The sequence below is a fragment of the Carassius auratus genome, unplaced genomic scaffold, assembly GCF_003368295.1.
Source record: "Carassius auratus strain Wakin unplaced genomic scaffold, ASM336829v1 scaf_tig00024639, whole genome shotgun sequence".
In the NCBI taxonomy this organism is placed as follows: Eukaryota; Metazoa; Chordata; class Actinopteri; order Cypriniformes; family Cyprinidae; genus Carassius; species Carassius auratus.
In genome coordinates this window covers 9852-36530 of record NW_020525364.1, presented here as the reverse complement: position 1 = coordinate 36530, position 26679 = coordinate 9852, and the positions used below count along the sequence as shown (strand labels likewise).

The window sequence follows — 26679 nt, the reverse complement described above, 5'->3', positions numbered from 1 at the left end:
ATAGAATCACTGAAATACAGTCCATTCATAAAAGGTGACTTGGTATTAGTTAAAAGTTTATGATTTTAGCCTGGTTACTGTAATTGCGGCTCCCATGAGTCCTTGAACCACGGATTCTCCTGTGGCTTGCACCTAGAACAAACATTATCCAGTATATTAGTAATAATACAATTTGGTTATTATATATAAGGAGCAAAATATATATATATATATATATATATATATATATATATATATATATACATAGGGAGAGAGTACACTATGGAAGAAGAGTGGACCAAGATCACACCAGCGCAGTCTGAGAAACTAGTGATGTCCTGCGGCTGCAGATGTGTTTAAGTCATTCAAACCAAGGGCCTCTAAACTGATGGGTGCACTGTTCGCACTTGTTTCTCAAGTATATTGGCATATTAAATCATTCATAATATTAAACTCATTCTGCCTGTCCAAGCTGAACCTGGTTATTTTGCTCTGCGAGTGTCTCGGCAAGTTGAGCATTACACTGCCCGACGAAATACAGGGCCAAATCTCCAGCTCCATTGTTGAACATCCCAGTGGAAGCTGATGACAGGCTAAGAGTCTGAATCACAGAGCACATTATTACTGATATATTGTCTAATACCTACATTTAATACTTCTATAACTGTTTTAAGAAACAAACCTCTGCTCCAGCTGCGATGGCCTCCAGAGTCCAGCCGTGCTGTGGAACGAACTATAGAGCCGCGGTAAAGATGCGAGCTTGGAGCTGTTCTTCTGTCTCATAGTCTTCACCATGTTCACCACTCTGATCTTGAAAACTTGACAAACAAAACGGACAAGTTTAGATTAAATGGCTGCAAGGTTGATGAATTTAAAGGGATGGTTCACCTGAAAATGAAAATTAGCCCATGACTTACTCACTCTCAGGCCATCATATGTGTATATGAATGTATTATTTCATACAAAATGTAATCGGAGTTATATATATAAAAAAAAAAATGTCCTGGCTGTCCCAAGCTTTATAATGGCAGTGAATGGTGGTCTAGATTTTGAAGCCCAAAAAATTGCATCCAGCCATTCATCATAAAAAGTACTCCACAAGGCAGTGTGGGCTAATAAAGGCCATCTGAAATTAAGGGATGCATTTGTGTAAGATATATATATATATTTATTTATTTATTTTTTTTTTTTTTTATTTTACAAACTGATCTGTATCTTCCACTAACTGTAGTACATGTATTCACAAGAGTAGAATAAGCTCCAATGAGAAGTGGAGCGGAAACACAGAGGAGAGAGTAATTTTCAGTTTTTGGTGAACTATCCGTTTAACTCTTGCATTTCATCAGGTCTGGAGAACTGGGGCTCGAACCTGGTGTTCGTCTGGGCATCTTCTGGAGATTCTCCATGCGCTGAAGAGGATGAGCTTTCTCTAGATGTGTGAACCTCATGGTTGGACGGAGGAGGCACAGATGTGGGACTTTTAGAGTCATTGGTCAGTTGTAACAGGCGGGCACGATGGAATCCCCGTCTCACGTTGCTGCACTGGGGACCGAGTGTGCCTTGAACTGCAACAGTAATGGGGCAGTCAATATAATTACCATGCAACAAAATGCTCCATCCATAATTAGATAATAAAAAATGTTGTGTCAAGTATTGCAATGCAACAATAAAAAGTTTTGCACATTGAGATTTTGGTTTTACTTCTCATATAATGGGTCAGACTCAATGGAGTGATAGTGAAACAATCACAAACAAAGAGTTGATTCAAAGTTAAGCTTGCGTTTATTCATTACTTTGCAATGGACAGAATATCCACTTTAAACATAAAGCTGAGCTTTCTATAGAGCAACTGAAATCAACCAGCACGTTTCAAGTCAAACATTTTTCCTTGCCATCAGGCTGAACCGCACAATTCTCAAATGTTATTGATTTTTAATATGCACTTTATGTTTGCAAGTGCAATCCTGCCCTTCATGTTCACCTTCTATAGTGGCCAGCTGACTTACATTTGGAAGCAGGCAGAACTATTTACAAGATACGAAAGCCTTCGGCAGGTGTCGCGTGTGACTAGTCAACGTTTTAAACACAAATACTGTGGACTGAAATGCTAACGCCAGACTCCCTATCACGTTCCCTCGCTTACCGCTGCCGAGAACCCGCAAGACCCTTCCAGCTCTCAGTGCTTTAATCAGCGCCGCCATATCAAGAAACTACAGCGGGAGCATAACGAATGTTATGATGTTATCACCCAATGAAAATAATCGCTTCTCTACTAGGAGGCGCTTGGTGTCCCAGTAAACCAAATTCGCCGTTGAGCCGCGGTCAAAATCTCACTATGTTCATCGCAATTTTGTAATTTGTATAATATAGAGCACAATAATTTAAATGTAGCCATTTAAATGAATTAGAATCTTATATAAATTATATATCCTCCTCAACAATCTTTGAGAATGTGGTACATAAAGCGCCTTGGTAGATAATCAGAAACGGAGGCGATTGGCAAATTGTAATCAGCGCGGAGAAAAGTAACATGTACCACATGACTACCGTACGTCCTGTTACTGTAACGGCGATCAGGGTAGCTGAATTATGACTCTATTAAATTATATTTTTTAATTTTTTTAGCAAATTGATAATAGACTTTAAATATGAACAACGGTTTTTGATGGCCATTATGTTGATAGCCATTCTATGCTTTTATTCCAGAAACAGCAAATGTCATCATTTCAGCGCGACGCCTACATGCATCATCCTGCGACATTGTAGCTGCGACCACCAGTGTTGGAAAAACATCATTTGACACGCTAAACAGGTTGAACAGCTATTTCTTTTTTTCTAAAAAAACAACAACAACAACAAAAAGCATCCATTATTATTGAGGGTTTTTCTGATTTTTGGTTAAACTGAATGGCATGTTACTAGAGCTCTTTCGTTACATTGTGTTGATATCTATCTCTGACACGCGATGTTGTGTGTTTACGTTGTGCTGCACCGTAATTATGATGCAGCAGATTTTACTGTAAATGGTCATTTGTAATGTTTAGTGTAGAAAAGAGTCAAATCATGCATTTGATTCTTATATTAGCACATATCCGCAGGTGATGGCAGACCTTGGGCTGAAGGACGAGGACAGGGTGCTGCTGATGTGGACCATCATCTCCCACTGCACTGAAGGAGTTTGCTGAAAGCATTGGCACTGCTGTTGGTAACCAGAGCCTGGTGTCTTTGGAGAACATGGAGAGACTACAATTGTGTAAGTACAGATGTATATTAGTTTAATACTTCCAAGTCTTGGTCCAAGTTAAAAAATAAAAAAAATAATTCACCCCCCAAAATCTGTCTGTTTTAGCTTCTCATGCAGCTTCTGGTTATGACTGGGTTCTCTCTGGCCTGCTGACCGACAGCTCACCAATCCACAGTTCAGAAATGCTGGCTGAGATCGCCAGAGTGATGAAACCTGGTGGCAAACTTGTGCTAGAAGAGCCGGTGACGGGTATCTGACTCAGAACGGCGCGGTCTCTGCAACATTCTCTAGGGAAAATAATCAGTGCTAACAGTTCACATTATAACATTTTTCTTAGGTTCTGAGGATAATAGTGTGAGAACCGCTGGAAAACTAGTGTCAGCTCTCAAACTGTCTGGATTAGTATCTGTCACTGAGGCCGGTATTCAGTTATTATGACTTATTTTTAAAGTTGATTCAGTGTAGGACTGGGTGATATTGAAGAAAAAAAAATAAAAATATATATATATATATATTTTATGTCGTTTGAAATTAATATTTGTGAATTATTATAATAGAATTTTAATAATACTGATCATTTTAATCCTTTTTAAAAATCATTATTCCACATATAACTTTTATTATTAATATAGTATTTATAATAAATTAGAATAATAATTATTGTTGTAGTTAATAAGTTTTTTAATATAATTTAACAATCTGTGACTGTAATAATAAACAAAATTCACATTGACAAACTGTTGAATTTAGTTTTGAAACTCTATCATTATTTCACTGATGTCTATTATGTTTATTATTGAAATGAAAATATAATTTTAATATTTTGAATTTCAAAAAGACTGAAAAAAAATGCTTGGCATAATCACCGATGACTGATGATGCAAACGAAACTTTTCACAGGTAAAGACGGAGTCAGTGAGTCCAGAAGCAGCCGCAGCTCTGCGAGAACGCACAGGGTTCCAGGGAGACACACTTTTAAGGCTGCGATTGTCAGCATCGAAACCTAACTTTGAGGTCGGATCCTCAACTCAACTGAAACTTTCCTTTGGCAAGAAAACCACTACAACAGGTCTGTGGTATTTAAGCACTGACACATTAAACGTAACCTATTTTTACAAGTTTTCATCTCACCATTCTGAACTTTTCCCCCACAAATGAGTTTACTGTATATTGCGTCATATCACTTATCTAAAGAAGTAAAAAAAAAAAAAAGATACGACACAATTACTTGTATTATTCCGTACGAGATGTAAACTCACAATAATGAGAAAAAGTCAAATGTGAGATTTTGTAAATTTCAGTTTCACTAATTGTGAGATAATAAAAAGGTCACAATTACCTTTTTTTAATTTTGTGTGTTGTCTTTCATGCATGTTGACACATCAAATAAAAATGGACAGATCAATAAGCCCTCCACACAATACTTGTTTTCTGCAGAGAAGCCAGCTCTTGATCCGAGCACCGCACAAAAGTGGACTCTATCAGTCAATGAAATGGATGACGATGATGTGGTATGTAAAGAATGGCTTTGGCATCGGTCAATCTTGTGCATTTTGTGTATCACCCACCACATTGTTCTGCTCCACTCTCTAGGATTTGGTCGATTCGGATGCACTTTTAGATGCTGAAGATCTGAAAAAGCCCGACCCTTCCTCCCTCAAGGCTTCCTGTGGAGACGACTCCAAAAAGAAAAAGAAGGCCTGCAAAAATTGGTGATTACCTTAAAAAAAACAAATGTAATTCATAAACAATGTATCCATCTGACTAACGCCAGTGTTCTTGTTCTGTAGCACTTGTGGCCTTGCTGAAGAACTGGAAAAGGAGAGTAAAGCCACTCAGAAAGCCAGCCAGCCCAAATCAGCCTGTGGAAGTGTATGTATTCCTATGATAAAATTCTTAATGTCTTTGTATAAATTGACAGCTGATATATTTTTCCTCTTTAGTGTTATCTGGGTGATGCCTTCCGATGTGCCAGCTGTCCATATTTAGGCATGCCTGCCTTCAAACCCGGGGAGAAGGTTCTGCTGGCCAACGCTGACATAGCTGATACATAGACATTCACTTTTGAGACATTAATACATTCCGTTATCATTCTGCAACATTTGGGCCAACTGGGACACAGTTCACAGTGTCATCTGACAACTGAATACACTAGATACCCGTATAATAAATACATGAAAAAAACTGAAAAGGTTACACACTGTTTGGTGGTAAATGTTTATTTTCCATCAGTTTTCTTTTCTGTCTTTTGTCAGATAGCGTCCAGAGATATCACTGAAATGTTCAAATGATATGAATAATTATCTGCTTTATATGATCTCATTTTAAGTGTATATGAAATGAATCTGCAATTTGAGTGTAATTTGTTTTATTTTGAAAATCCAAACCAGTTGTTCATGTATTTTGCCTTCTGTATAAAATAAGATTATTTTAAGCCAAAATCAAATGGTTAATAAAATTGGAAACTTTTGACATGGACTTTTTTTAATACTGCAAGACATTTTATATCACTACTTAAAACAGCATCTTGAGACTTGCATAGCACCATACAGTTCTATAGTGTAGTATGCAATCAGAATATAAATTCATAGCTCTGACCGGATGAGTTTAAATGCACATCGGATTATTCCGATAAATTACTTAAGCTTCTTATAGAGAGGAGAAAACCAGTTACAAGCTCATGTAAGAAGTTCACAGTCACTGAAACTCTTTGGATAAGCATTGTCTTGGGACAAAATGTAAACCAGGGATGGCCTAGTTTAGTTCAGTCTTGTAAAGGTTCAGTGACAGAGAAGTTCATTTTAATATCACCAGTATGAGGTTCAAAGGTTAAATTATAGGAAAGATCTTCCCTTCCATCTCCAGAAGTTTCCCTGGCGGATCTGAAAAAAAACACTCCTTGTTTCCGGTGTGGGTTCCATTCACAAGCTCCCTGTGAAATGAGAGAAGCCAATTACAGTGAAGAGGTCAAGAGAGTGATACATTACATTCTTATCTGAATTTCAACATTTTTTTTTTTTCATTTTTCAAGACTGACATTTCAGCCGAATGCAGATATTGTTTGTACAATAAACGATAATTTTTAGCAAATACCTCTTCGCTGACTTGTTTGGTAAGGCCCATGCTTACATTGATGTCCTCAGTCAGCTGATACTCCATCCAGAGAGCAACACCATGACAGTGTCCTCTCCTGAAACATCAAATTAGTTTCACACCACAGAAAAAAATGCTATATATATACACACACACACACACACACACACACACATATATATATATATATATACACATACATATATACATTTAGATAGATAGATAGTTAGATAGAAAACATTTATATTGTAATAGTACACAATATTCAGAATATTACTGTTTTTACTATATTTTTGATCAGAAAAATCCAGCTCTGTTGAACCTAAGAGACTTCTTTAAAAAAATCTTCCTGACCCAAACTTCTGAACATTATTTTAATATAGTTTATATTAATTATTAATTTCTATTTTAGCATTTTAAAATTCATGCTAAATCAGAAATTTAATTTTTACAACTGATATCAATGAATTCATACATGATATTCATATTAAAAGTTATAATATCATAATTCTGTTACAAATGCCATTATAAATATGTTATAATTTAGTATAATTTTGTATTATGTTTAAAGCAATATAATAATTATAATATGTTCATATTACCCAGTGAATGCCACAGTTCCATCACTGTTAACTGGCTGTTCAGGAACGCATTGCGTAAAGTCAAATGTCAGAACTGGACGTGGTTTTGTCAGAGCACGACATGGGTATTCCCACAGTGGATGCGGCTCTGCCTCCAAGGATTCACGGTAATCCAAAGATCGCTGTGGGTGGAGTTCATCACAAAAGCATCTTAATCAACTGCATTTAAATTTCACACAACTTGCTTATTCATAACAGAGGTTCAGACCAAAACCTGTAACCGGCTCTCACCTGAATCATCTCATCCATTGGACTGACATCAAAGCCCTCACAAGTACCGCAAGCAGCTCGGATTCGCCACAGATCCTGATTCAGGATTCACAAATGTATTATACAGAAGTCAGTCAGTCTGGAAATATATATTACAGAATACCGTATATATCCAACAACTATTATCCAAAATAAATCATTTACTTGAAATTCAACAGCGACTATGTAAAGCGTGGCAGCACGGGGCAGGATGGTGACACTGGGATGGAGCAGCTGCGCCACAGCGGTGCGGCAATACCAGAAAAACAGAGAGTGCCACGGCAGAAGACTGGTGCTAAAGTACGGCTCTGCCATCAATACTGAAATCTGAAGGGTGGAAAATACAAGATCACTAGATCACTTACTGTTGTTGTAATTTCAGATTGTGCAGAGTCTTTGAAACTCTACAAATGCTTGTAAAGTACATATATAGAGGGCATCTTGGTCTATGCAGATTCGGTTTAGTTCGTACCCGATTTCCTTCTAGATCAGCTAATGAGAGCTGCTCAGGTCGTACTCCCAGGAGCTGGACTCCATGCTTCAGTGAGTTAGTGTGCAGCACCTGTGAGCAGGAGATAAAACTTTTCATTACCAACTAATCCTGTCTGAACTCATGTAGGTAATTCTTTTTTAGATACAAAATCTCACCTGTTCGATCACTTGTTTCGCCATTCCAGAGCTTTCCAAACTGAACACCTGAAAAGATAAAAAGAAAGATTCATATACATTATGTTATGTTCTGTTCCAAAACCTAGTGAGGTGCCTACCTAGACAGTTTTTTACTTAACTGTATTGCCTCCTAGGATACCTAATTTTAGCTACAGCTACAAGGTAATGCAACATTTATCCTTCACTGAAAAAAATTAATCAAAGACGTTATGCATTATAAGGTAAGAATAATGTCAGTTATTCATTCAATACTTAAAAGTATTGATATAAATAGTTCTGTTTAACTCAAAACAGATAATTTACCCGATAATGCAATGCAGTGTAGTGCACAGGCTGCTTATAATTTACTTAAAAATTATGACTTTCTTGCTAAAAATGGTTCATTTTAATTCAAAACCGATTTTTTTAACCAATACTGCATTGTTAGCTTAGCAACAGGCTAACATCAAACTCTACTGAAGTCAACTACAAGTTGTGTGGTGCATAGAGTTGCTTATAATTTACTTAAAATCTCTAATTTACTCCAGAAAAATAGTTGAGTTTAGCTCAAAGCAGATTATTTACCCAATATTGCATTATTAGCTTAGCAGCATGCTAACATCAAACACTACTGAAATCAAGACATCTAATGCATAGAGTTGCTTATAATTTACTTAAAAGTTTCCATGAAGCTTAGGATGCTGCCTTAGAAGGCAGCTGTCTGTGTAGGGAGAAGGGAGCTTGCTAATTTGTGAACCTACTGACTTGAAAAAAAAATGCATTCTCACCTTTTTAGACCCAAGTAGATGAGCAAAAATGGGTAATAGGCTCCCGTCACTGACAGACAAACACACACTGTCTGGTTTCAGAATCTGCAAGCAGACATGACACACACTCAGATTTGAGCCATTGCCGGTCAACAGAAAGCAGCGATTCAATCTCACATGTAAATGAACAGTTAACTTACACTGCGTAATGCATTCACATAACTCTCAGTCCTCTGTTCGTCATTCAGTTCCCCGAAGCGAGGCCTCGTCCAGACCAGGTGAGCCTGACAGGTGCAACACGGCCGAAACTTTGCCACTTTGACATCATTTTGTTCACTATAATACAGATTGTGAAAAATATCATATTGTCTTCCTCAAAGACTGTTTATGTTCGGTCTTGGTTAAAGTTGAGAATTTGTCAGTATGGCTAAACACTGCTCAAAATCAGATTACCTGTGTGTAAGGCTGTACCAGAGACTGTAGTCATCATGGGAGACGATTAAATTCAGCTCTTCTCCTTCTGACACATTCTCCTCTGCAGACAGGAAGTAGACACTCTGCATCCAGTGATCCCTCCACTGCACATCACATGATGAAAAATAATCAAACATATTTATACATCAAGCCAAAGAAAGTTTATTGGCATTACGGGTTCATATTAGATTAGATTAGATTATTCATCTTCCAAAGACATTCAGCCTAAAATTGTTTATTTATTGTTCATTAATACTTACATTTTTTTAATTATTATACTGCATAAAATTAAACCCTTTTTTAGGAACATTTTTTGTTTTGTTTTGCATTGTGACACTATTAAAATAAATGATGTCAAGAAAGAATATTAATATTCATGAACCCTTTGTATTGCTAAAAATATATATATATATATATATTTTTACATAAATATTTTTTGATAAATGTAATAAATTATTTAAATATTATTGAAGAGTATTTAGAAATCTTTACATTATTCTTATTATGTATGCCCAATTTTGTGTATTACAGAAATAGATCTCATAAGAATTATTAATGACAATAATGAGAATTACAAACACAATTCAAAAACAAAATTAACATTTATAGATTTGGATGGTGCGTTTTCATTTTCATTAAAATAATTTTAATAATGGGACTAAATATAAGCTAACTTTCTTCTTTTTTACTTTGAATTGTTTTTGGGATGAAAGATTACTTATTTACTATTATTTACTTATTACGTATTATATTATTTATTTATTACATATTTTTGATATTCCTATGTGAATATTAATGGCTAAGCACCGGTACATACAGGGTAAGTATGAGGATCTGAGTAGTTCCAACTGGGGGCCATAGTGCACACAATGTTGCCATCGGGGTCCATGTCGATGTCCCACCAGGATAAGACCACCTGTGCTCTCCCACTGGTCTGGGCCTTGAACTGTGCCATGTAGGACTGAGCAGCGCTGCTAACCGGTTTGCTGAAATCCACCCTAGTGTGAAAGAGTAGATGAGCTACAAAGAAAAAAATGACCCTGTTTTAATCTAGACAGCTAAATTACATCCAGACTTGTACCTGAACATGGTGCAGATGGGCCCGAGGGGAGTGAAAGACTCTGGTGGCACCTGGCTAAGCTGGATATCACAGACAGAAGGCGCTCCTGCACACTTCACCACAGCAGGAGGGGGCAGCAGTTTGCTCCCATCCACCTCTATGGGTTGGAGCTGTGACCATTTCCACAGCATATCTGACTCCACCAGCTGGGCATAGACTGTGGCACGATGTGGCACAGCTTCACAATCTGCCTGTGCCAGCGAGAGCAACTCCGTTAAACACTTAAACAATACAGCAAAAGTTCAACTGCAATTTACAACTGTGTGTACCTGGACGAGGTGCATGTGTGCATGTTCATAGCTGGGCAAAGCTCCTTCACCGATCAGCTCTGTGTCAAACAGCTCTGTGACAAGGATGTTAGCTCGTTCTTCCATGTCTCCATCTACACATACAAATACATGTATATTTGCAAGAATGCAATACAAGCTGATACAGTTGATGGTTTTCATTAATATATTTACAATATGGCACAAATTCAAGTTGATTTTCTCTATCTATCTATCTATCTATCTATCTATATATATATATATATATATATATATAACACACATATATGTATAATAAAATTATTAATATATAAAATATTAAATTAAATAGAATTGTAAAATATTATATATATAATAGACACAGTAGGTAGTTATACAGTATATTATCATATATTTTAATATGGGTCGAAAGCTGTACTGACCAATCAACATTCAGGACTGTAATTATCAGCTGTATAATTATTACTATATTAAAGCACTGCATTGAACCCATCTGATTTACCTGGATAATAATTAATAAGCATATTGGTGGTTGTCTTACCTGGTCCAACGGTAACCTCCGTGGAGTGTTTGTTGATGACCTTGATTTTATCTGAGAAGCCGTTCCTCTCCACGATGCACGTGGCAGCCTGTGCCATGGGTTTAAACACCTGTATGGGATTCATATATTTGTCTTCATTCAAATGTTTTCTTATTACTCAAAATTCCATACATGAGCATTAGTGAGCACCTCTATGGCATAGCAATAATCGGCTCCAGCCGTCACAGCCATCATAGAGAGCAAACCCGTCCCAGTGCCGATGTCCAGGACCACCACCCGTTCACCGCGAGCCTTTACTCTGCTCACCGCTGCTCGAATGCCTTGGTAGTATTTCTCATTCTTAAGTACATAAGGCATAGAGATCAACGATTAGCAACATATTAGCTACTGTGTTTAAAACTGGGTGATTTTCAGTCCATATGCTTTGGAAAATATGACAACTAATCTTAAAAGGATAGTTCACCCAAGAATTGAACATTCTATCATCATTTATTCATTTTGATTTTCTTTTTTACATAAAACCTAAATAACTTATTTTGCAAACTGTCCTTCATCATAGGAGATATCGTGTATTAATGTGTCCAACAACAATACTTACTCTGTCTTTATCATGGAGCATATCGGCATAGCAGGACCTGGGAAAGACACAGCAACTATTATCAGGATATTCCCAGATAATTTACCCCCTGTCCCATAACAGGAGATCACACGACTAGAATTAATTAAATGATTAAATTTTATTGATAATCTAACTTAGCACTTTAAAACAGGTTCCATGTGTAAAGAGTATTTGCAAATACAAGTATTTTCACCGCGTCACTGACTAATTTAAATTTTTGAAAACAATATCATTGATAACTCCTACAAAACCAAGCAAAGATAACTTGTTGAAGGCGCATGGTGATGTCACATGAGATGGTTTACACACCTCGCAATCTCCTGATGGTAATCATACTCCTCGCTTTCCTCAACCCAGTCCAGCGCTCCGGTTGTTGGATTTGCACGACCGCAAAATGTCTTCATTGTCATTTCAGTTATTAGTAAACAAATATACTGATGAATGTATATTGTATTACAATTCCTAGATCGTTCACAAATAGATTAATCCAACATGATCTCACCGGGCGCAGCCATGTTTTTTCCGTAAAGTCACGCCCCTAAGATCACGTGACAACTGAAGGCCGCTTCCCATCAGCCTTTACCAAAATTACTTACAGTTTGTGTGTTATGCGCTCTTTTTCTGTCTATGGTTATGCGTTGTGTTGATAACACATAAACAAGTCGAAGTTAGGATGTTAATTTAAGGTACGTGCTTGACTTGTCCTTGTCTTTGAAATGTTGGGCCACTTTTGAAGGTAGGGGCAATATTTTGTGTTGTTGAACATTATTTAGCTCTCACTTACAGTGTCTGGTTCCTTCCTCGTGGATTTGTGTAAAGATTGTGAAACATATCATAGCTGTTCTATACAAATTGTAAAGCTATTATTTGTATATTCATTTTCATGGTATTTGTTCCACCTGTATAAAAGCCTGAATATTTGAATCTTGATGTGTAATTTATAATATAAGAATATTGTTGTGTCTGTGTACTTGTCCGGAGATGGCGCTGTTATCCACATGTTGATACCTATAAGAGGTGTGGACTAAGAATGGAAGTGGTTGCAACTGCTGCCCAATCATGTAAATGGCTGGCACTGTTGTATTGCTTGTGGGTTTGAATAAACCTTGAAGAAGTGAGAAACTGTCTTGTCTTTATGATTACTTGGACTTGGACTTGGACTTAACAAATATCAATAATTCCTTGATATATAATTTATTTTTTAAATTATTATTATTCGTAATTTTTGTAGCCTGTATTATTTCATGTAGAGATCCATTGTATTTTCATGTATTTACATTGTTGATTGTTAGTGTAAAACCATTGCATTTATTGTTAATATATGAATTGATGAATCAGTATATATATATATATACAATATAATGGGTAAAGGTGGGTAGTGGTGCCTCCAGAAAATCTAGTACTGACTTCTGCACGTCTTTGGTTACGTCCCCTCTTACATCCAACAGGACAGAGACATGCTCCTCACTGAAAAGACACATCTGTAAGTCTCTTGGCATAGATTAATATCTATATTAGACATGAATTTAGAATATGTAGATATGCTGGGTATGCTTGGTTTGAAATCTCTCCTTATATCAGGGTACTTGGTTACGAATTCGGAAATCTCCAGTATTAGCATGTTTGGGTCTTTCAAATTGATTATGTCAGCCAGTGCAAGTATCAAAGCTGTGGGATTCACCTCACCTATGGTCCCATTAATCTCCTTTAAATGTAAAAATGTCATTAAATGAATGAAATACTAAGGCCACAAATGTATACAGACTTGTGTTATTTCTAGAGGTCTGCTACCTGCAAGCCTGATAAGAGCCAATTAATTGCTAGTTTTGTGCAAATTCAAGTCAGTTTCTTCATGAATAGCTTTGCTTTAGTTTTGCAATGAATGAGTAGGTTATTATTCGTTTCTGTTTTACTTTGAATTTAACTCATTTTAAGCATTTATGTTTCTGTCCAAGCTGAATCTGTGCATCTGGGTGCACTTGACAGGAGACTCCCCCCAAAAATGTATGTAAATAAGCTTTCACCAAGCTTTGAAGGAGGTACCTCAGCTGCTGAGCATCCTGTGTCATTCGCTGGTTCAATTGGTTTCGTTCATCATTATTTCTGAAGACCACTCTCTTTTGCATCAGTGTTGTATTTCGTTTGGCAATGTCAGCGCGGATCCAGCAGTGAAAGTCTTTTGAATTCATAATTCTTAAGCCACGAATTTGCAATGCATTTTCACAGTAATTGCGGCCACACGGATCTAAATAATAAATACTTTTTCTCCCACAGATACCTACTTTCTTCATAAAGTGAAAAGGCTGCCTTTATGTTGACATTAAATGTAAATAATTTATTCATGATTGTATTTACATTTTATTTTCTGCGAAAGAAAACAGCATTTGTTGCCCAGTGAGCATGGGTGTGTTCTGTCCCAATGTTGACCTCCGCTTCTCCAGAAACACCTGATCTAGTGCTTCTTCACGCTCCACTATTCATACAGCTTACACAAAAAATGTGGGGCTCTCACAAGCAAGTGTCAAACCACTCCCCACCACTGCCCAGAGGTCCTTGGCAAGGGCATCCATCAAGCGTCCAACACCTGAGAAATAATTCAGCACTAAATCCTCATGCTCAGAGATGAACCCCATCTCTGACGATCCCCGGGGTCCCTGAAGCTGTTGCAATACCTCATGCTGCCAGCGTTCTGGTTCCAATTACCTCCGAGACTCCACTAGTCTCTCTGTCTCTAGCACTATACTCCGCACTGACATGAAAGAGATGACACAGCACATGATAACACAACTGAACATATTTATCTTGCATTACTTTAACAAACCTCAGCACTTAAGTGGGTAATAGACAGGGCCGTCTCTAGTGGGGTGAAAAGTGGTGATGATTATAGGGGCCCTCGGCCGAGGGGGGCCCCCCAGTGATCTCAACCGACTGACTGATGACAGCCTAAAAGACACTGAGGACAGCAATGCTGAACCAAGCTCTCCTTCGCGTCCTCCTGCACCTGAACGAACAAATACAAATCACAGTTTAAACATGCAAACAGAAAAAGATGTGAAAGAGCCCACTTCAGCACCTGGTGTTCTGGTGTTAAGGGTGCATGCTGAGAGATGCATCTCAAAACGTTTCAACACCGAATTTGCCCTTTTTGCTCTTGTACCGATATACAAAATTATGTCAAAATACCCGTGTTGGAGAGTGTCCTCGAAAAAACTGTTGGTTATGTCTTAAGTGAAAGTAAACAGTGGAGAAATAAATCGGATGAGTATCATTATAATGGACGCACTGTCACTTAAAGTGACCACCCCTAATTTACTTCCTGTCTGACATTCCTGACCTGGGATGTCTCACTGCTTCTCCTCAGATCTCCCAGACGTTGATGGACAAATGTACACTTAATGATATTTTTGGGAGTTGAATTAAGTATAAAATGTTATTGTTTGATCGAATCAACGGCAAGTTTCAGAGGTTTTCAGTTGCGTGCATAATATGAATCTTATTTGTAAATTGTGGCTTAAGTGTACGTGAAAAAATGTCTTTCTTTAAAAAGAACAATTCACAATGTCAAATGCACTTCCGAGTGCTTCAGAGCAAACGCTTCACATTCCAGCATTTTAAAATATGTGCTGTGGCCAGGGTTTGGGTGGTAGCCATGGTTAGGAAACATTAAAACATAGGTAGTGTTTGTTTCCAAATTCTCATTACATTACAAACATATTTCACTTTCAGTTCTTTTATATCTCTAGATTGTCTTAAATGACATAATAACTTTATTCACTGCTAACTATGTTGGTTCCTATGAACAAACCTCTGCTTTTCACTAAAGCCTGGACTTTTATTGGCCCATTTAAAGTCGGGGAACACATCTGACTGCCAACAGCAAGCGTTGCCATATTTTAATGTCATTGAAGGGTGTTAGAATGAGCAGATTAGATAGGGGCCCCTAATTATTTTGGCTTTAGTTCTGGATTAACCCTCTGTTCTGTCGACTTCAATTCACACTCACCGTTTGATGAAATGTGAACTGACATAAATTCCGCGGCTCACTTTCAATCCTATTATGCAGTTAAATCACCGCAGTTCGAACCCAAGCAAGAGACTCTGGCGGGTCCCCCGAAACCCTGACAGCTCCTCCCCGAAACACAGGGACCCACGCTACCTCCTCACAGACCCACGCTACATTCTTAACCCCACATGAATAGGGCCTATTCAGTGTGGTAACGCTCAAACACAACCTAAATATTGTTTTTATGAGCAGCAAATAGGTGTCACCTCCAAAATAATACTAGTTTCTGGAATTCCCATCGTTCTTGGTCTTTTTGAGGGAGGAATAGCGCATTACAATGACCGGGCTTGTGTTGTTGACCACATTTGGAACAAGAGGAACACAAGAAACCGGCATAACATTGAAAACGTTTAAATAATGCATAGCGTAAATTCGCCTCAGCTTGCGGAACACAATCAATTTGAAAACGACATGACGTTCAGCTTTTTTCTCAAGTGAAACGCATTGTTTTGAAAGCGCGCGAGAGAGCATTTTAGCGCCTTCAGCCAATTTAAATCTTAATATTTATTTGGCTAAATGAGAAGTGTTTTAAAATCTCATTTAAAACATATCTGCCAACTTTGTACAGATTTTAGCTTTATATCTATGCTTGTTTTAGTGCCTACTCTCAACAACAAAACATTTCATCATGAATATGAAGAACTTATATCAGGATAACGACATCTAACTTAACAAAATATTTAGCTTCGTTTTTCATGACGTTTGTTTGTTTATTTATAGCACTTTATTAAACTCTTTGAACTTATCTGAATATTACAAACAATTAAAAATTATGGATATATCACAGAAAGTGTGTTTTTTCTTCTTCTTCCAAAATAAGCCTGGAATTAATTTTAAAACTCCCATCCCCATCAAATCTTAAAACAATAAACCTTTTGTAGCCTACTTAGTGCTCAAAATTGAAACCCTACGCACGGCACGGTTAGTGTTGTATTTCGTTTGGCCTCCAGCAGAGGGCAGCGCGGATCCAACAGAGAAAGTATTTTGAATTAATCGTTTTAAGACATCTATTCAAAGACTAATTAAGTTGGTTTCCCCATGAATTTGCAATGCATTTTCACAGTAATTACGACCACACGGATCTAAATAATAAATAGTTTTTTTTTCTCACACAGATAGCTACTTTCTTCATTAAGTGAAAAGGCTGCCTTTATGTTGACATTAAATGTAAATCATTTATTCATTATTTTATTTACATTTTATTTTACAGCTTTTGTTGACTGACTTTTTTAAAGGATACTTTAAATATGGCTAAATGTCCTGTAAATTGTATCAATCAAACATGGGCCACTTGATTTTAACAGTCATAAACTTAATTTACAGTATCTTTATAATAGAATGTTTTCATTCTCTGAAAAAGAGGCTTATTACGGTTTTGTTTTTAGTGTATGGTCTTGTTGCAATACTTTATTTGAAATGTTATTTTTTTGTACAATGCATTTCAATGGCATACAATTAAAATATTCAAGATTGTTTGTACTGTTTAAATAACTTTGGTGAAATTTGATTTCTCATATATATATATATATATATATATATATATATATATATATATATATATATATATATATATATATATATATATATATATATATATATATTCCTTTCACTAAATATTTGTAAATTTGCTTTTAAAATTAAGAGTGTGATTTTAGATACCCTTCAAGAAAGATGTGTCTGATTGGTGAGCTGCTCAGTAATTTGCCTGAACTTTCTAATCAAATGTTGGACTATTTCTTCTGTCAGGTGAAGGAAATTGCAGTACAGTTTCTGCAGTACATGCTGTTTTATTGTTTTAAAGTTGATTGGCTCTCAGGATATTCATGATCCAGACATGGGAATTTGACTCTGGATGTGGGATTTAAAAAAAAAAAAGAAAGAAAGAAAAAAAAAAGTTTAGTTTCCTTTTTTAGTCAGATAGTTCTAGGTAGACTTGTTTAGTTAATATTTTCTCTGCAAACCCAGCTGCCTTTACAATTGCTCATAAAACTGTTGTGAGTTTCACTTTGTTACACATAAAACTTGTGAGTTTCAACATTCCACTTTGAGTAATGTTTTGCTGAATATTACATAATGTTCTTTAGTTGTTCTCTTCATATTTAGGGCTTTTGTCCTTTTTAAGCAAGTCCAGTGATTTTCCCAGGAGTGAGAAAGAGAGCATTGAAATCTCCAAATTGGTATGGACCTCACCAACTCGCCAAAGCCTCTTTGTCAAATCTCTGTTTGATTTGACACTCCTGTTTGCCGTTGCAAAATCTTTCTTTTGTTGCGTCTGGATAAGCTTAATGACTTCTTTAACTCCGAAGTGAGAGAAAGCAGGGCAGTATCTGATGGATACTTTCACAGAGCAACTGTTCTTATCAGTACTGGAGTAGAATCGAGACTTCTTTGCATCTGGATGTGAAAACATGACATCTATGCAATTGAATTTATCTTAGTGAAGTTTTCCAAGTAAGCTGTGTTCAGAGGCGAGAAAAATGGAAAGAAAAGTAGGAAAACAAGTACAGAGTACACAGTGTGGACCCACCACAGCACAATTCAGGGAAGCAAACATAACCACGAATGCCTGTATTAAAGGATCAATCAGGGTCTGAATGGAACGGCATTAACTGGGCTCCTAATTCTGGTTTACTAACACCTGTAATAACTATCAAACAAGTGGTAATCTCATAAGCCCCCACATCATTTACATATTCCTCATTAGCTTGTTCGAACCTGAAGGATGCACTTTCTCTCTGTTGGCGGTCTCAGCTCCTGCAATCTGACTGCTTGGGTGGTTCGGTGGCTAAGTGACCCGTCTGAATGTGATATGTATATCTATGTAAGGGATTATCTGTATTAGCATCAAGCATTTACTGACGTAGCCATATTCTTAACATGGCACTGGATAATTGCAATGGGAGGAGAAAACAGCTGATCCATTAGATTATTCTGTTTGCTTAGCGCATGGATGGCTCCATTCCTCAGTTTTACCACTAGGGAACATTCTTGTGCAAAGGGTTCGTGTGTGTACGTGTGTGCAAGGACTTTTTAATGCTCAGTAAACCTAAGCAGATTCCGTTACAAAGCAAATGCCTTGAAGTCTTAGCATGGCTCACACATAGTATCGGGAGTTAGACCAAATACTGTGGATTTTTCAAGTGACTCTTGAGAGAATGACCCGATAAGACCACACAATCTGTGCCCTACAAGAGAGAGCTCTTTGAAACCTTGAAAAGCCCCATTCTTGCACTGATAATGCTGTGCTTTCGAACCTTGCCATCAAATATGCCGAAAACTACTTCAAAGAAAATTGAAATGTAACAAATTCTGTCAGAGTAGAAAAGGATTATTGTAAAGCTCTAAATAGAGTTCGGGTTGCCTTCATTGTGTTTTTTCTTTCTTTCTTTTTTGCCTTGCTTGGTTGGTTTTCTTAAACAGCTGACCGAACATCTACTGGAATTCCGATCGGCACAAACAATATAATATAATAACAATTTAAATGTCTTAATTAGTTTAATTCTATTTCATATAAGGCCAATATATTATATATAATGTTTACTCTAGAAGCAAAGGAATAAGGAACAAAATATGGCAAAATATGGCAAATGTATATTGTTTATAATATGTATTTAAATTGAGTTGTATTTCTTATTATTCAAATATGAATGTACAGAAATAATTTCATATCGATTTTATATTATGTTCAATATACTGAATATAACATTTATATAACAATGTAATATTATAACAATCTATTTAAATACAAAATATATAGATACAACATGTTTACACATTAAATGTTCTAATGTGGAAACATTTTATACATAAAAACTGCACTAATTAAAAAAAAAGAAAGGTTGTTGGTGCTTACTTCTAAATCGTAGTATTATCTAAATGTGCTTTTTTTTAAAAACATTACTCCAAATCATACCAGGTGAAATAGTTCCCAGAAACCAAAGCAGTGATTAACTAGTCTTCCTGACTAGTCGGTGCTGCTCACTTGTGGTTTTTTTGGTCCCAATATCTGCATCGTTTTGATCTCTTCATCTCAAGACCCCTGGATTGTGGCCCACTTTACCCGTCCGGTTCTTTCTCTCGAGTCATAGGGATGGATGACTGGGGCTTCTGGTCCTGACAGGGGGTAGCTCAACCAGTGAAGAATGGTCCAGGCAGCTGGTGTGACTAAGCCATGCCTTGTAAGGATAGGGCGGAGTGGCGTAGACTGTTAAGGCATGGAGGGAGGTGAGGCGGATGGGGAGGGGGATACCATCAGGCTCTCCACAGAAAACAGTGTCTTTACATCGCACCAACTGTTCACATTTTCAACGCCAGCCCCCTTTTTTTCTTCTTCCTGCCAGAGCTTTGTTAACACAACAGTTTACTAAGCAATGGTGAGACATGTGGTTAATAACATGCAGAGGGTGCCATCAAAGACCTATGAGGTCCATATGGAGCACACCAAGCATCCGTATTGTCCTCCTGTCATTACCCTACTTAACAGGCCCTAACTGCATTAGATCACTAGAAAATAACAGCACATGCTGAACCTGATGCTTCTGTCACTGAAATGCTAGAATAGCAACCAAATGCTTTTTACTTTGACAAATCGTTGTGTTATTTTTGGACATTGCAAGTGTCTATATTTGCTCATTTGTTTAGCGTCAAAATGGCTAAACATGAGGCTGTGATCTGTTAAATGTATAGTTGGCCTAACAATGAAAACTGTTGGCATCCCTTTAGGCATAACACCCCACAAAAGCCGAAATTGTATTTACTAAGTCGACATCAGACTTCATCTTAGCTAAGATTTGCCCATTTGTTGAATGTCAAAATTGCTGAAAATAATGCCATGATCTCTTAAAGGGATGAAATGGTGAAGATTCTGTCATTATTATTGAACAGTAAAATTCATCCAACATTGGACCCCATGGACTTTTATTGTACAGACAATAAATAAATAAATACAAACAAAAAAGTTTGGTGTTTGATAAACAGGTGTGTTTTAAAAGTATTTTATAAAGTATTCAAATAAAATGTAAAAATGTATTTTATATATATATATATATATATATATATATATATATATATATATTACTATTTTTTTTTAAATGTAAAATACTTACTGAAAAGAGTCACAGTAAGCACAGTAATATTGTATCAATATTGTAACAACAAGCAAAATGTAAAATATGCTATAAAGTTAACAAATCAAAAACAGGAATTTATCCAAATCACTTATGATGAAGTATTATCCATTACATAACAGAAAATGAACCATTTGAAACACTATCTGCGCACTCCGTTCGCCAACCAATTATATGACTAGTGACATAATGTGACTTTAACTAGATCATCTTTTCCTTATTCACACAGTAAGAGACCCTAGGGAGCTGACAATAGATCCTTTGAGTGAGGAAAAGAGGTCTGCACTGGCCAAAGGTTAAACAGGGCTTTTAGCTGGTGATAAATCACTATTAAATGAGTCCTGCATTGCCGCACATTGTCGTTACTCACTTTCAAACCCATTACCTTCTGGTTGTAAAGCTGACACAGCTAATGAACTGACTGCTTTGAACTGGGGCCAAAATATAGACTGGTTGCTTGGGGCAGATGTCTCAAGTCAAGCGACTAGTAAATGTACATTTGATTAAGAAAGACTCTTCAGGTTTTTGGGGGTGGAGATATTGTGAGGGGGTGAGGCTGCTTGGATAGAAGGGGGTTAGTCTACACTTAATGAAAACACTTGAGGAAGTTCATATTAAAACAATTGGGCTGACTGAATCGGGCTGATGAAAGAGTGTAAGGCATTACTCCCATCCTCTTAGCTCTTCTGGTGCTGATGCTGGTTTTGACTGACATTTGTGAAAAGTGAAAGAATTTGGGGTTTGAAGATGAGGTCGAAATTTCATTTCAACAGTTATTGACTTTATTTATTAATTCATTTTGCTTAATATTTGCATTATTATACAATTCTCTGTGCTTACACAATTTTAACACACAATTTTTTTAGTGTGTTAGATAACAATATGTCAATCAAATTGGGATGGATAAATATTTGTTCCTTTTTTTAAATTATTATTATTATTATTTATTTAATCAGTCATACTCTTAACCACCTGGTCTCAAGGTGATATTTTGTTTATGGATGTATGAATCAGTTCCTATCAAGTTCACACAGGTGTCAGATCCACAGGTGTACTTTATCACAACTATGGGTGTTTCACTAATATTTGGCAACAATACATGTCCAAATACTTATTATCTTATATTTGCACAGTAAATATATTTTATTATTGAAAAATAGTTTTATATATATAAGTCTAATTGCTTAAAATATATGATTTTTGTCTTAAAAATAAATTTAATCCAATGAAAAACCTACATTTATAGGTGTGACTTACATGGACAAATACTTTCAAAGCCAATTTATACTAGATATAATATAAAGTATATTCATATTTTTGCTAATTTGATATACTCTCAATGAATGTAATTTGACCCCACTATAACAGACTTTAACTGACAGATTAGCTAATAGTGAGGCTAGTGGGGAGAGAAGTCAGCGGCTCTAAAAGGAACATGACTAACTGTTATCTTGTTCTGCTGGTGAAGGATGGGGAGCTGAAGCAGTGCTGAGATGTGCTGATTAGCATATAATTGGTTCTTTTGTATTAAACACAGGGAATTAGCCTAGTGTTCAGTCTGCTGTTAGTAGCCTAGGTTCCTATTCATGAACACATGGCCTGCTGGGAAGAGCTGGCACCTGACAAAACTTTTACGATCTATAATAATTTTTTACTGATGTTTCTTTTATTTTCTTTGCTCAGGAAATGATCTTTAATCTTTTGATGATTCTCTGATCACTAAAGATACACATGTAATCTGGTTTATTCACACTCGTGTTCCACCATTAGTCATCATATTGACCCAGCCATTTTCATGGTGCGCCTGTTGTAAATTTGTTGTTACATGGTGGGTCTGCCACGGTCCCTGCAGCATATTTGTTTGGGTTGTATGTGTGTGTGAGAGTGTGTGCAATGCTTATGCAGGGAAGTGTATGTAAGGACTGCCAAGCTGCCCCCTTCTCTGATAAATGGACTGTGGTCAGTCTGGGGGTAGCAGGGGGGTCACGAGGCCCCACAGGGCCAACAGTGCTCTCGGATGCAGGGATGAGGTGGACCCACGCCAATTATGGTCTTTTGTTTGGGTTAACTTTGTGATTGACATCGGCTCTACCCTCTCCCCATGGACCCCATTTACACGTACTGGCCAATAACTGACCTGCATAGGGGAGCTGACGCATTTATCAAACTCTAAACTGGCTTTTGCCTTAGGTTGCTTTATGAGTTTTTAAGCAGGGATTAACTTATGACTTCAGGTGAGAATTTTATTATTGTCTCATAATTACACAGCCGCTTTTTGAGATTAGCAAACTAGAAAATGAAACATTTGTGATTTAAGATCAAGTGTGTGTTAGGGTAAAAGTTTCCGTTACTCCAAATGTCTTGAAAACAACTGTGCCAGGCATCCGTTAGAGGCCATTAAGGCATCATTTGTAAATCCCACACATTCCTGCTCATGATGACACAAGCGTTAACAGCGAAATTATCTCATTGTGACTTTCTCTTTAATTTTCAATCAATTTATAAGGGTTTGCCTTTTCCTGCTTCTATCAATGAGCTCTATTTCTCCGTCTTGTATTTTCACCCTAAAGACAGCTGAATGAGCATGCAAGAAGATGTGAGAATAATGACCCTGGCGATGGTGACAAAGCCTAATTGGTCACGGAGGCCAGTGGCTAATGAGCTGAAAAAATGAGCCCATGGGTGTGTAATAACTGTATTTTCCTCCATTTCTTCTCCTTTCGTCACAGTCCTGTGTGGCATTTTTAACCAACTGAAATGGCACCAGATGCAACAGGACTCAGACATTTTGACTTGAATTGGGAAACCATATGTTCAGATAAGTCATGGTTTCCCGTTTCCCACAGGCAGGGGCCAGTGCATCTGTGAGGAGAAGCACTGGTGGCCAGGAAACCCTGCTTTACGACTTTACACAAGAGCTTACGGTCTTGGATGGCATTATTTAGGCATGAGAGGTTTTTTGCCTAAGAAAGGTGAAAGGAAGAGAAATGAGGATGTAATGGAAATTGATTGAGTTGGGGTTTGCCAACATTTTCGATAGAGGAATTTTAGCAAAAGGAGAATTGTAGTAGTTTTAAGTATAAAATCAAACAAGTTTACTTATTTAAAAAGAAATCTTCTTTTGTATTTTTTCTGTGGAGTTCCCTAAAGTAAAACAAAAGCTCTTTTCAGTGCAATAAAAGTGAATGGTGACAAAGGCCATCAAGCAACATTTTTCTTTTAATATGGTAAAATCTGGGTTTATAAAACTTGGAATATAAGTTGTTTGTTGTATGGACTGCTTTTATGGTGATTTTTCAAGTTTTTTTTAAATGTTTTTTTTTAAAGGAAAGAAACAAAGGTCAAGTGAAGTTACTACCTCAGTTTTTTTAATATACTGCACTTCTTGCCCTCATGAACCTGTTGAGAGCCTCTGAAAGGGACCTGAGAAGTGCTACTGGTCCCTGAAAATAGTCCCCCGAAAAGGGATGGGGGGAGGAGGGGTGTCTGCTTTTATTCAGTGCCTAAGATAACAGCATACAGAATGATAGACTTCTCTGAATTGTTTGTTCCTCTCATCCATTGTTCTTCCGCCCATTCAACAAATCTCTTAGCCGCACTTGAGGGGGTCGTCACAGGTAGGAAGGCAACTGAGCTTATTCCCAGCACATGCTTGATTGCCTCCTTATAGACTCTCACTCTCAAGGCTCTGAAAGGCCTCGGCGGCCTGGTGAATAAACTACTGCTCGCTTCCATAAACTTTTTCTCCTCCTGAATTTTCCAAGGATGCGAGCAGAGCCAGGCACGGGGGAAGCGTCTGAAAAGGGAGTCTGTTTGAGAATCAAAGCCCAATGGGTCCACCCTCTCAGCACACACAAAGGACGAGGGTGCATCAGACCCTGCCCACCAAAGAGCAAACTTCTTGTTTGCACCACAGCAGGTACGACCTGTTAAAGCAACATCGCGAAACTACTTTTTCTTAGACATAATAATATCAACAAATCATAATCAACAGATAGTCTAAATGTGCCTAATATCTTCCAGGAATGCTGCCATTGGTTCTTGCTGACCATTGTTCTTCTGGTGGGACTCTGATAATGAATGAACCTTGAGGGAAGATTGAATTTTATATCCAATTAGCTCAGACTAGACTTATACATATAAGAAGCTGTACAATGAGGGATTGTTGGCCGAAATCAGTCCGTCTTGACCGTCTTGTCTCCTTCCAGTTGATTGTTCTTCTCTTGTTAATGAGGAGAGACTGACAGTGGAACATGCTGGGCTTTGGTACTAGATCTTTGACTACTTTAAAGACATGTTAACTATTACCTCCAACGTCAAAGGGTTTTAAGCTAACAAGACAATGCGGATGCTGACAAACGTGCTTTAACAGATCGCTTGAAAGGGATTGAGTCACATCAGGCCAAAGAGTTACATCAAATCTTATGCAACAGAACAATACTTGCATAATAGCTGTTTTGGGCCCTAGATTAGTTGATTCGACCATTAGAAACATTTTACATTTTGAATAAGAACATCGAATTATGTCACTTTGAAATAAGAGAACATTGTTGGTGTTTAGACTAGCCGCTTATCACTTTCTGAACTTAACTGAGCTTTGCTGGTGGCAACATTCTTTAACATTCTACTCAGTCCCAGAATGAAGTTATGATGATTGAGAGACTAAAATTGGTATTTTATAAAATGACTAATATTCACAGAGGATGTTTCGCTATATGCCACTTGCATATTCTCTACCTGTTTAAGAAATGTTGTAAAGATGTCACTAGGTGGGTTTGATTGACTTTGTCTTAAGGAGAGAATAGACTCTGCTTATTAAACATAGTCATTATGCGCTCTGTGTTTAGCTGTTGGACTGTGTCCCCTCCATCTATTCAGGCTAGTCTGGCCATTATTTGGACACTTGCTTCTTTCTCATGCAGGATATTCTCAGGGCCTAAGTTTAACACAAAAGGCCTGATGTTAAATTAAAGCAAATTTGTAAATACATCGACTGCACTGACTTTTCAAAACATACAGGGTATTAATATTACTAGTGGCAGGTATCTAGACATTTATTAAATGAAGAAAAATATTCTTGGTCATTCATCACATTGTCACTTTGAAAAATCACCACTTTACTGTATAAATCTCTATTATCTTCTGCAACCATTTTTCTACATAATTCTGCTAGTGTCATATCTCTAACAAAACTCATATACATCTCACATCCTGTTTTTTCTTCTTGCATAATAATTTCATACTTTCATAGAAGTTGGTGACCTCTAGCTACTGTAAATGTTAAGTTTCAAGTTATATTTAATTCAGATTATTCAAATTAATAAAATAACTAGTCATCGCTCACACAAGTTCTATATTAATGCTAAAGATATATATTTGCGAAAGACTATATATATATATATATAACTATCAATGAACTTACATTAACAAAAATAAATGAACTGTTCATGCTTCAATCATGTTAGTTAGTTAATACATTAACTAACATTAACTAATATAACATTATTGTAAAGTGTTACCTGTAAAATATATATATACACACACACACACACACACACAATAACACAATATTAATACATTTATATATGGAAGTCCATGTTTTTAAATAACTTAAAATAATTCTATATTTAAAATTAGTGGAATTTATTTTTAAAATTGTACAATTTAAATAAATAAGAAAGTGTAAATTTTGTTTTTATTTTTTATATTTTATATACTTTATGTACAAATGGCATAAATGGCATAAGCAGGAGTATGTATATATATATATATATATATATATATATATATATATATATATATATATATATATATATATATATACACACACACACATATATACACACTGT

The 26679-nt window shown here is 36.7% G+C and overlaps 1 protein-coding gene and 2 pseudogenes across 1 annotated transcript; 1 reads left to right on the top strand and 2 right to left on the bottom strand.

The window, feature by feature from the left end:
* Nucleotides 1–209: 209 nt before the first annotated feature.
* Nucleotides 210–2333, bottom strand: LOC113078204 (ubiquinone biosynthesis protein COQ9, mitochondrial-like; annotated as a pseudogene).
* Nucleotides 2334–2472: 139 nt separating this feature from the next.
* Nucleotides 2473–5695, top strand: LOC113078203 (anamorsin-like; annotated as a pseudogene).
* LOC113078202 (protein arginine N-methyltransferase 7-like) lies at nucleotides 5431–12185 on the bottom strand. Its single transcript, XM_026250510.1, has 17 exons — nucleotides 11951–12185; nucleotides 11621–11657; nucleotides 11212–11361; nucleotides 11023–11131; nucleotides 10485–10597; nucleotides 10177–10406; nucleotides 9913–10093; nucleotides 9075–9199; nucleotides 8822–8957; nucleotides 8643–8726; nucleotides 7855–7902; nucleotides 7679–7768; nucleotides 7372–7533; nucleotides 7189–7263; nucleotides 6919–7079; nucleotides 6317–6413; nucleotides 5431–6155 (listed from the first exon to the last, which is right to left on the bottom strand). The coding sequence occupies exons 1-17, from the start codon at nucleotides 12049–12051 to the stop codon at nucleotides 5988–5990; spliced, it is 2067 nt and encodes a 688-aa protein (XP_026106295.1). The 5' UTR covers nucleotides 12052–12185; the 3' UTR covers nucleotides 5431–5987.
* Nucleotides 12186–26679: the final 14494 nt, after the last annotated feature.